Below are 11,944 nucleotides of genomic sequence, written 5' to 3' on the forward strand. Positions count from 1 at the left end.
AGCTAGCAGACCTGTGACATGCAAGTCAACTCAACAATAAAACTCATTTTGGAGCTCACACTGGAAGGACAGCACTAAGTTCTTTGGCAAAGGCAGCAATGACTATTAGCTTCAGGGAGACAAGCTGTGCAATAGAGAAAGATACTTAAATGCTATATCCGTGCAAACAGAGAACAGAAGTTATTTTCAACTAATATATCTCGACGTTTTCATTCATTATAAAAACTCTTTGAAATTTTAACCAAAGATCATGCGTTAAAAACAATGTATTGTGCTCATGACAGGGGAAATAATGGTTGGTGTATGAATAATTTACCAAAACCTATCACCATCAAGCCAGTCAGATTGCAGAAAGTTGCTTGGTTTAAAGCTTTCATATACCTGAGACCATGGCAACATTTCACAGTAATTTAAAATATTCTTAAATCTCTGTCATGTTTTCAACTGAGGGTTAAAATTTAGTGCAGATACTGTGAAGATGTCCTACTTTTTCTTGAAGAGAGTGATGAGATCTTTCCAGCCACTGGAATAACATTTCTCAGAGAGCTTATCTGAAATGTATTAACTGCCAGGATGATATTTTCCAAAAGGGGATAATCAATCTCCCAATCAACTTTCTTTTCTCATTTTTTAAAAGTGTTGTTGCGTCATCATGAAGTAGAGCTTCATGAGTATCAAGTACACTCCACGACATAGGTAAACCAGCCAAATTGCAAATTCTTCTACAGGAAGGTCTTATTTGTACAGTATAACTTTTGAAATAAACTCACATTTCCCATGCTGAAGTGCCTCTTAAATGTGCCAAAAATATCATGGATGAGAACAGTTCCATCGTCTTGTATACAGAGTAAATCCTCATTGGTAGTCCACCCAATGTGAACCACCTGACCACTTTTCCACTGTAGGGATGAAAAAATACAGAAAGTGAAAGCATTATTCATTTCAAATTTATACGTTAGCTTTACTACACAAACAAAAGAACATAAATCGAGGTACAAGGTCACCTTGGCCAGTGTAAATGTTTTGCTGTACCTATCCATCAACAACATTCACTGGTTATTTGTTTTTATACAACTACTCAACTTTAGTGCATACAACATTGCAGAAAGAAGATGGGCACTCATAGTCAGTTAAGAGATCAAGTGTTTCCTCAAATTTGTGGCGAGGCTGACCTAATTAGTAACTTATAAATAAAGGTATCGAGCAATACCTACCTCACTCTCGACTTGTATTAAGCTGCAACTAATATTTCTAATGTGCACATTTTGTTTTTGGAAAGATTATTTCAGCAAGATTTAGATCATCACGTGAGCTACTCTTGTCATTTTGAAGATCAGTCCTTGGACTTGAAATGCTAACTGTCCATCTTCTTAAGATGCTGCCAGTCCTAATTATAGCATTTCAATTTTTATTTTAGTTTTTTTCATCGACAGTATTTGCCAATTCTTTGCCCATTGCACTTCAAGTTGGCGAAACAAGATATAACAGAAAAATCAAACTTACTGGCAAGGAAACAATCCGATTTCCTGATGAAGAGTAGATTTCCATTATAGGTCGTAAACTTGGAGATCTTTCTTTGTGTGATCCATTGATCATTAAAGCTGCAATAGACATGAATCACCATTTCATATTACCACTGGTCATGTCTAACTTTTCTTCTAGCAACATTGCACTTCTAATACTGGAAAAGTAGTAAAAAAAATTAATAATCATGGAATATCTTACCTATTGGACCAGCATATGGTGCAGCTGCAATTAAACAGTTACTGAGGTCTTCTTTCATCTTCCAATCAGAATACAGGTTAAATTTCCTTTTCAGAGAGAGCAAAAATGTATAATTACCAAACTAAAAAGTCTAAATGAAGTATTAAGTGATGAAATAGCAAAGATTTACATACTCAGGCTAATCTGTCAATTTCCTTTTCTATACAGGTACTCTGTGTATGGCAATGGTTCAATTAAATGATGATCTAGTCATATTATCACTAGACTATTAATCCAGAGATCCAACTAATGGCAGATGGTGGAACTTGAATTGAATAAAAATCTGGAATTAAAAGTCTAAATAAAACTGTGAAATCATTATTGAATGTCAGGAAAAACCAATCTAGTTCACGAACATCCTTTTGGGAAGGCAACAGCCATCCTTATCTGATCTGGCCTACCATCATCTCTGACCCACAGCAACTGTCCTCTGGGCAATTAGGGATGGGCAATAAGGCTGGCACAGATATCCATGCCCATACCCTCTGAATGAACAAAAAGAAAAAAAAACTGATTATTCCCTGGCATTTTCTTTAGCTAATAAGGGTCTCTCTATATTTTGTAGATCATGATGGTTAGCGACTATGTTGCAATGAAACTGTCGAGACATGAGACATGGTGAAAATGTGTACCTCTCCCTCATTACAGCACCACTGAATCACAACTTTTGCTTGTCATTTGTCTACCATCATCTGTCACAAATCCAATGGTGAAAGGCCAAAATATCCTTCCCAAGTGAAACCTGTGGCATAGTGGTAGCATTCCTACCCCAGACAGGATTCAGAGGTGTGTAATATAATCTCTGAACAGGTTGATTAGAAGAACAGATTAAACAAAAAGTTAACCCTTCCTTCCCAAGATGTGGTGCCCAGATCTGCTCACCATACTTCACGAGGCATCTAACCAGGATTTTGTATAATCTTTTGCATCCTTGTATTGCAGTTCTCTATATATAGTTATGAAGTTGAAGGCATGTACTGTACCTTTAAGAGAGAGTGAATGTTTACTTGCACTGAGAGCTTACAAGCACTTGTCATATGAATAACTAGCAGTCCCAGAGTGTACTGGAATATTGAAAATATGTAACATTTGGCTGTGAAATAGATACTTGAGTTGGTGGCTGTTTTGAAAACACTTCAAATTAACCAGTTTAAATTATGGCCCAGGATACTAAAACCCAGTCAAATTTGAATTTATTGTTTTTACCAACACTGAGATTTTGAAGAAGTAACAAAGAGGATTGATGAGGGCAGAGCAATAGATGTGATCCATGTGCACTTCAGTAAGGCAATCGACAAGGTTCCCCATGGGAGACCGGTTAGCAAGATTGAATCTCACGGAATACATGACGAACTAGCCATTTGGATATGGAACTGGCTCAAAGGTAGAAGACAGAAGGTGGTGGTGGAGGGTTGTTTTTCAGACTGGAGGACTGTGACCAGTGGAGTGCCACAAGGATCGGTGCTGGGTCCACTACTTTTTGTCATTTATGTAAATAATTTGGATGTGAGCATAAGAAGTATAGTTAGTAAGCTTGCAGATGACACCAAAATTGGAGGTGCAGTTGACAGCAAAGAAGGTTACCTCAGAGTACAACAGGCTCTTGATCAGATGGGTCAATGGGCTCAGGATGGCAGATGAAGTTTAATTTAGATAAATGTGAGGTGCTGCATTTTGGGAATGCAAATCTTAGCAGGACTTGCTGAACAAAGAGATCTTGGAGTGCAGGTTCATAGCTCCTTGAATGTGGAGTCACAAGTAGATAGATAGTGAAGTATTTGGTATGCAGTTGAAATGATGTCCTTCCTCATTTGTATGTAAGGATACGAGTGAGAGAGGATTATGTCTTTTTGTGACTAGTTTTTTGCCTGTTTGTCCAATGCAGTGTTTGTTACAATCCTTGCATGGTATTTCGTAAATGACATTAGTTTCGCTTGTTGCCTGTATATTTTGACTGGGACAACACATCCATTCTAGGACAAGCCAAACAAAGACACGCATGAGAATTCCTCGAAGTATGGCTTTCTAACAGGAATTCTATCAACGAACACATTGAGTTAGACCCCACCTTCCACCCCCTGAGAAAAAGGAAGTGACTTCACCACAGGAAATGACATCACCAACGCAAACCTAAAAATAGAAAGCAGGAATTATCAGCAGTGCTTCGCCTGAGGCCCACTGAAGATGTTACCTAGTAGGATGACGAAATGTCTGGAAATGAACCTCCAGCTCAACAAACCTACATTTAGAACTAAGAGGCAACCTTTTCACACCAAGGGTGGTACGTGTACGGGATGGGCTGCCAGAGAAAGTGGTGGAGGTGAGTACAATTGCAACTTTGAAAAGGCATCTGGATGGATACATGAATAGGAGGGGTTTGGAGGGATATGGGCTGGGTGCTGGCAGGTAGGACTAAATTGGGTTGGGAAATCTGGTCAGCATGGACGAGTTGTACCAAAGGGTCTGTTTCCGTGCTGTACATCTCTATGACTATGAGACGATCCGATGTTCAGGGTATAAAAAAGGCAGGCAGTTTGAAAGTCAGATAGACAAATGCTATTTGAAACATTCTCTATCAAAAGTACCTTTTCATATGAAATATATTCACAGTAAAAGGAAGACAACGACCAAAGGAGATCTTCAGCAGAAAGAAAGATACTGACAACAACAGCCGCTGTATGGTTTAGAAATTAAGTTTATCTAATTTTAATAAGTGTTTTATTGGAACAGTGTATTGTTATAGAGTTGGAGGCAGATTATAAACAATTAAGAGAAGGGGGATTAGAGTTGGGAGTAGTTGTTGTTTAACGTTCACTTTTAGAGTTAAAGAATAAATTGAAATTATTTTCTTTAAATAGTGGAATTTGGGAGTTCTCTGTCAGTCTTTTTTTCAACAGATTACAAGGCAAGGTGAACTTTTCTGGGTGTTTGGTTTAATTAACAGAAGTATCGTAACAAATAAAGATCAACATTCCATTTGTTTTTTAAAAAATTATTTTTACACCTATTTCTGACATTTTAAAGTCTTATGCACCTAAATCCCGAAGTCTCTTCTGATATCCATTGCACTCATAGATGTCAGAAACCTACCAAACAGACCCAAGAGATGAACACAGTCAACTCAGGCTCAGAGAGCAATAAAGAACTATTATATTGCCTCTTCTGCTCTTTGGTACTAAGCTCCACATTCTCGTACTTGCCAAGATATTACACTAAACATTATATGTCACGTAAAGGTTCATTTGCCTCTGATCCAATTGATTTTTCCCAAATTGTGACAATATCTCCGAGGGGCAAGAAGGGGACGGGGAATGGGCATCAGGGAGGGGACAGGGAAGCCAGGGAAGGGGTGCCGGGGGAGGGGACGGGGAAGGGGGGTGTTGGTGGAGGGGACGGGTGGGGGGGGTTGTTGAGGCAGGGGACGGGGGGACGAGGCTGTTGGGGCAGGGGACGGGCTTGTGGGGGCGTTGGCGGAGGGGATGGGGGGTGGGTGTTGGCGGAGGGGACGGGGTCGTGTTGGGGGAGGGGACTGGGAGGGTGGATCGGGGAAGGGGAGGGAGGGTCGGGGAAGGGGGCGTATTGGGGGAGTGTTGGGGGAAGGGACGGGGGCATGTTGGGGGAGGGGACGGGGTGGGTGTTGGGGGAGGGGGGGAGGGGGAGGGGATGGGGGAAGGGGTGGAGGGGGGAGGGGGAGGGGGTGGAGGGGGGAACGAGGGGGGAGGGGAGGGGGGAACGAGGGGGAGGGGGGAACGAGGGGGGAGGGGAGGGGGGAACGAGGGGGGAGGGGGAGGGGGACGAGGGGGGTAGGGGAGGGGGGGACGAGGGGAGGGGGGGACGAGGGGAGGGGAGGGGAGGGGGGAGGGGGACGAGGGGAGGGGAGGGGGGACGAGGGGAGGGGGAGGGGGACGAGGGGAGGGGGAGGGGGACGAGGGGAGGGGGAGGGGGACGGACAAGGGGGTGTTGGGGAGGTGAGGGACAAGGGGGTGTTGGGGAGGTGAGGGGGCAAGGGGGTGTTGGGGAGGTGAGGGGGCAAGGGGGTTTTGGGGAGGTGGGGGTGGCAAGGGGGTGTTGGGGAGGCGGGGGTGTTGGGGGGGCAAGGGGGTGTTGGGGGGGCAAGGGGGTGTTGGGGTGGACAAGGGGGTGTTGGGGAGGTGGGGGGGGCAAGGGGGTGTTGGGGAGGTGGGGGGGGCAAGGGGATGTTGGGGAGGTGGGGGGGACAAGGCGATGTTGGGGAGGTGTGGAGGACAAGGGGGTGTTGGGGAGTGGGGACAAGGGGGTGTTGGGGAGGGGGGACAAGGGGGGGGTTGGGGAGGAGAGGACAGGGGAAGCGGGGGAGGGGAGGACAGGGGGAGCGGGGGAGGGGAGGACAGGGGGAGCGGGGGAGGGGAGGACAGGGGGAGCGGGGGAGGGGGAGGACAGGGGGAGCGGGGGAGGGGGAGGACAGGGGGAGCGGGGGAGGGGGAGGACAGGGGGAGCGGGGGAGGGGGGAGGACAGGGGGAGCGGGGGGGAACAGGGGGAGCGGGGGGGGGAACAGGGGGAGCGGGGGGGAACAGGGGGAGGGGGGGAACAGGGGGAGCGGGGGGGGAACAGGGGGAGCGGGGGGGGAACAGGGGGAGCGGGGGGGGAGCAGGGGGAGCGGGGGGGAACAGGGGGAGCGGGGGGGAACAGGGGGAGCGGGGGGGAACAAGGGGAGCGGGGGGGGAACAAGGGGAGCGGGGGGGGAACAAGGGGAGCGGGGGGAACAGGGGGAGGGGGGACGGGGGGACAGGGGGAACGGGGAGGGGGGGAACGGGGAGGGGGGGAACGGGGAGGGGGGGAACGGGGAGGGGGGGAACGGGGAGGGGGGAACGGGGAGGGGGGAACGGGGGGAAACGGGGAGGGGGGGAACGGGGAGGGGGGGGAACGGGGAGGGGGGGGAACGGGGAGGGGGGGGAACGGGGAGGGGGGGAACAGGGGGAGGGGGGGGAACGGGGGAGGGGGGGAACGGGGGAGGGGGGGAACAGGGGGAGGGGGGAACAGGGGGAGGGGGGGAACGGGGGGAGGGGGAACGGGGGGAGGGGGAACGGGGGGGAAACGGGGGGGGGGGGGAAACGGGGAGGGGGGAACGGGGAGGGGGGGAACGGGGAGGGGGGGAACGGGGAGGGGGGGAACGGGGAGGGGGGGAACGGGGAGGGGGGGAACGGGGAGGGGGGAACGGGGAGGGGGGGAACGGGGAGAACGGGGAGGGGGGAAACGGGGGGAGGGGGGAAACGGGGGGAGGGGGGGACGGGGAGGGGGGGTGGGGGAGGGGGGCTAGGGGAGGGGGGGCTGGGGGGGGGGAGGGGGGGGGGCTGGGGGGAGGGGGTAGGGGTGCTGGGGGAGGGGGTAGGGAGGTGTGGAGTGGGGGAGGGGGTGGAGGGGGGAGGGGGGGAGGGGGTGGAGGGGGGTGGAGGGGGGTGTGGAGTGGGGGTAGTGGGGGGGTGGAGTGGGGGGGTGGAGGGGAGGGGGTGGGGGATGGAGTGGGGGGGGTGGGGGGTGTGGAGTGGGGGGGGTGGGGGGGGTGGAGTGGGGGGGTGGGGGAGTGGGGGAGTGGGGGGGTGGGGGGGTGGGGGGGTGGAGGGGAGGGGGTGGAGGGGGTGGAGGGGGTGGAGGGGGTGGGGGGGAGGGGGTGGGGGGGGGGGGGAGGGGTTGGAGGGGACGGGGTGGGTGGAGGGGAGGGGACGGGTGGAGGGGGAGGGGGTGGGGGCTGGGGGAGGGGGTAGGGGGGTGTGGAGTGGGGGAGGGGGTGGAGGGGGGAGGGGGGTGGAGGGGGGGTGGAGTGGGGGGGTGGAGGGGGGGTGGAGTGGGGGGGTGGGGGAGGGGGTGGAGTGGGGGGGTGGGGAGGGGGTGGAGGGGGGAGGGGGGAGGGGGGTGGAGGGGGGGTGGAGTGGGGGGGTGGGGGGTGGAGTGGGGGGGTGGAGTGGGGGGGTGGGGTGGGGGGGTGGAGTGGGGGGGTGGGGTGGGGGGGAGGGGGTGGAGGGGGGGTGGGGTGGGGGGGTGGAGGGGAGGGGGTGGAGGGGGAGGGTTTGGAGGGGAGGGGGTGGGTGGAGGGGAGGGGACGGGGGGTGGGGGGTGGAGGGGGAGGGGGTGGGGGGTGGAGGGGGAGGGGGTGGGGTGGGAGGTGGGGGCGGAACGGGGGAGGGGAGGGGAGGGACGAGGGGAGGGGAGGGGAGGGACGAGGGGGAGGGGGCAAGGGGGTTTTTGGGAGGTGGGGGGGCAAGGGGGTGTTGGGGGGGTGGGGGGGGGCAAGGGGGTGTTGGGGAGGTGGGGTGGCCAAGGTGATGTTGGGGAGGTGTGGGGGGACAAGGGGATGTTGGGGGCGGAGGGGGGGACAAGGGGGTGTTGGGGGGCGGAGGGGGGGACAAGGGGGTGTTGGGGGGGGAGGGGGGGACAAGGGGGTGTTGGGGGGGGAGGGGGGGACAAGGGGGTGTTGGGGGGGGAGGGGGTGTTGGGGGGGAGGGGGTGTTGGGGGGGAGGGGGTGTTGGGGGGGAGGGGGGGACAAGGGGGTGTTGGGGGGGAGGGGGGGACAAGGGGGTGTTGGGGGGGGAGGGGGGGACAAGGGGGTGTTGGGGCGGGAGGGGGGGACAAGGGGGTGTTGGGGGGGGGAGGGGGGGACAAGGGGGTGTTGGGGGGGGAGGGGGGGACAAGGGGGGGACAAGGGGGGGGAGGGGGGGACAAGGGGGGGAGGGGGGGACAAGGGGGGACGAGGGGGGGGACAAGGGGGTGTTGGTGGGGGAGGGGGGGACAAGGGGGTGTTGGTGGGGGAGGGGGGGACAAGGGGGTGTTGGGGGGGACAAGGGGGTGTTGGGGAGGCCAAGGGGGTGTGGAGGGGGGGGGACAGAGGGGTGTTGGGGAGGGGGGGGACAAGGGGGTGTTGGGGAGGCCAAGGGGGTGTTGGGGAGGGGGGACAGAGGGGTGTTGGGGAGGGGGTACAGGGGGGTATTGGGGGGGACAGGGGGGTGTTGGGGAGGGGGGGGACAAGGGGGTGTTGGGGAGGGGGGGGGACAAGGGGGTGTTGGGGAGGCCAAGGGGGTGTTGGGGGGGGGGGGACAGAGGGGTGTTGGGGAGGGGGGGGGACAGAGGGGTGTTGGGGAGGGGGGGGGACAGAGGGGTGTTGGGGAGGGGGGGACAAGGGGGTGTTGGGGAGGGGGGACAGAGGGTGTTGGGGAGGGGGTACAGGGGGGTATTGGGGGGTGTTGGGGAGGGGGGGACAAGGGGGTGTTGGGGAGGGGGGGGGACAGAGGGGTGTTGGGGAGGGGGGGACAAGGGGGTGTTGGGGAGGGGGGACAGAGGGTGTTGGGGAGGGGGTACAGGGGGGTATTGGGGGGTGTTGGGGAGGGGGGGACAAGGGGGTGTTGGGGAGGGGGGGGGACAAGGGGGTGTTGGGGAGGGGGGGGACAAGGGGGTGTTGGGGAGGGGGGGGACAAGGGGGTGTTGGGGAGGCCAGGGGGGGGGACAGGGGGGTGTTGGGGGGACAGGGGGGTGTTGGGGAGGGGGGGGACAGGGGGGTGTTGGGGTGGGGGTGGGACAGGGGGATGTTGGGGAGGGGAGCGGGGGGTGTTGGGGAGGGGGGGACAGGGGGGTGTTGGGGAGGGGGGGGACAGGGGGGTGTTGGGGGGGGAACAGGGGGGTGTTGGGGGGACAGGGGGGTGTTGGGGGTGACAGGGGGTGTTGGGGAGGGGGTACAGGGGGGTATTGGGGGGGTACAGGGGGGTATTGGGGGGGACAGGGGGGTGTTGGGGAGGGGGGGACAGGGGGTGTTGGGGAGGGGGGGACAGGGGGATGTTGGGGAGGGGGGCAGGGGGGTGTTGGGGGGGGGGGGTGTGAGTTGTGGAGGGATATTTTCGGGCGAGCGGGGGGTGGGGCAGAGACAAGGCCCGGTCCGGTTTATATTAAATTACTAGCCACGGGATGTATCCGTCGCCGCTGGGCGGACCCACCCGCTCCCCCTGACACTCACCTGTAAAACACATCCCCGAGGGGATTCCAGTTGGCGGTGACGAACGCCATGTCTCCGGCTCGGGGCCCTGTCCCGGTCTCGGCTCTGAGCGCCGCCGCCGCCCGTCAGCGCCGTCTCCCCGCTCCGCGAGTCGCACACACTGCGCCACCTGTCAGTCACTGACAGTAACACACCCACTTCAACCCAACCTGCTCCCAGAGTCTACAACAACCTCACTCAGTAAGAGTGAGAGTTTAATCCAGATTAAACCAAATTGTTGCCTGGATTTTATTTCTCCCCCCTCAAAAACACACACACATTAATTTTTTTAAAAGTCAGAGAAGGTAGGCCTTGAACCCAGATCTGATTAAGGGGTTGCCTGAAACGTCGACTCTCCTCTTCCTCAGATGCTGCCCTAACCTGTTATGCCTTTCCAGCAACCCACTCTCCACTCTTGAACCCAGACCTTCTGGCTCAGAGGTAGTGACACAACAACAGCAGTCAGGACTCTACCACCACAGAACCCAAGCCCCTAATGAATTGCATTGGGGGCTTGGATGATTATCCCTACTCTGAGCCAACAGATCTGATCCCAAATCCCACCTGCTTGAGAGCTGTCTTAACATCTCGAAACAGAGCTGAAAACAACAAATGCTGAAAATCACAGCAGGTCAAACAGCATCCATAGAGACAAAGCGTACTAATGTTTCAAGTCTAGGAGACTCTTCATCTCAGACCTGCTGTGATTTCCAGCAGGGAGTCCGAAACTAGATGGCATAGGTTTAAGGTGAGAGGGGAAAGATTTAAAAGGTACTTCAGGGGCAGCTTTTTCATGTAGGGGGTGGTGCATTAATGGAATGAGTGCCAGAGAAAGTGGTAGAGATTGGTACAATTACAACATTTAAAAGGAATCTGGATGAATATATGAATAGAAAGGGTTTAGAGGGATATGAGCCAAATGCTGGCAAATAACACTAGATTACTTTAGGGTATCTGGTCAGCATGGACGTGTTAGACAGAAAAGTCTGTTTTGTGCTGCATATCTCTATGATTCTATTTGTTGTTTCCATACAGGTTCCACAATCTAGTAAATTGCTCTTATATTTTCTCTAAACTGAGGCTATTTTAGATTTTTGTGGGATACTGCTAGTATCTCTACTCCTAGGCCAAGAGAGCTTGGGGCCTACCTGCTCTCAAGATATGTAATAACATCTCTAAACTAATTGGTTAAAAAAAATCTGAGTATGAGCTTGACCATTGATTTCAATGTTGATCTTAAAAAAAGATAGAAGAGAACAGATGAAATTATTTAGTAAGGGAGTTCCAATGTGTTGAACCTATTTAGTTAAAGGTATGGCCATCCAATGGCAGTAGTAAGGGAGTGAGGAATGAGTAAGCAAACAGCGTTGGAGGAATAAATAATTTTCAAATAGTTGTTGGGCTGTAAATTACAAACATAGCAAATAGCAAGGAATGAGTTCATGTTGGGATCTAATTTTGTTTTAGTAAGCTGATTAGCAGATCTATAACTGTGCACAAATGCTCCAACCCATGCTTAAGAGAAATGGCGTACTTGTTAATTAATATCTACTGTCACAGCAGAGATGACAGAATGTCAGTATCATGAGTGTGGACTTTTGTTGATTTAATATCAGTAAAAATCATACAATAGGACTAAAGAGAAGATCTTAATGATGTAATGTTTTTACCCTAGAATTTTGAAATATTTAAGAAAATCGAAGGTGCATACACCATAATCTTCCAAAGTGCTCTAGATTCAGGAGTATGCCTCTGGATTGTAAAATAGCATATGGAGTTGGGGTAATATATTAGTATGGAGAGAAGATTTGTTAATGGACAGGAAGCAAAGTATAGAGACAAAAGAAGCATTTTCAAGTTGACAAACTGTAATTACTGCAGAGCCATAACAATCACTGCTGGGGGCTTTCATACTTACAAGTAATATTAATAACTTAGTTGAAAAAAATAAAGTATCTAAGTTTGTTGGTGATAAAAAGCGAAGTGGGAATGCAAACTATGGTGAGGATACAAAGGCTGCAAATGGATATGGACAGGTGAAGTGAGTGAACATCAATATGGCAGACTAACTCATAATGTGTGAAGAGTGTGGTGCTGGAAAAGCACAGCAGTCCGGCAGCATCTGAGAAGCAGGAGAATCGATGTTTCATGCAAAAGACCTTCATCAGGAATGAGCTCAAAA

At 53.2% G+C, this 11,944-nt stretch overlaps 1 protein-coding gene across 1 annotated transcript in view; it reads right to left on the minus strand.

Annotated features, from left to right (window-relative positions):
* vps16 (VPS16 core subunit of CORVET and HOPS complexes) overlaps positions 1-9,866 on the minus strand; it is a 52,500-nt gene extending 42,634 nt beyond the window's left edge. Inside the window, exons 1-4 of the mRNA XM_060828029.1 lie at positions 9,745-9,866; positions 1,726-1,811; positions 1,504-1,601; positions 771-899 (exon numbers count right to left, since the gene is read on the minus strand). Coding sequence (XP_060684012.1) covers positions 771-899; positions 1,504-1,601; positions 1,726-1,811; positions 9,745-9,794 — 363 coding nt within the window. The 5' untranslated portion in view covers positions 9,795-9,866. The remainder of the gene's footprint in view (positions 1-770; positions 900-1,503; positions 1,602-1,725; positions 1,812-9,744) is intronic.
* Between the last annotated feature and the right edge of the window lie 2,078 nt (positions 9,867-11,944).

The sequence above is a fragment of the Hemiscyllium ocellatum genome, chromosome 7 (genome assembly GCF_020745735.1).
Source record: "Hemiscyllium ocellatum isolate sHemOce1 chromosome 7, sHemOce1.pat.X.cur, whole genome shotgun sequence".
Taxonomy (NCBI): Eukaryota; Metazoa; Chordata; class Chondrichthyes; order Orectolobiformes; family Hemiscylliidae; genus Hemiscyllium; species Hemiscyllium ocellatum.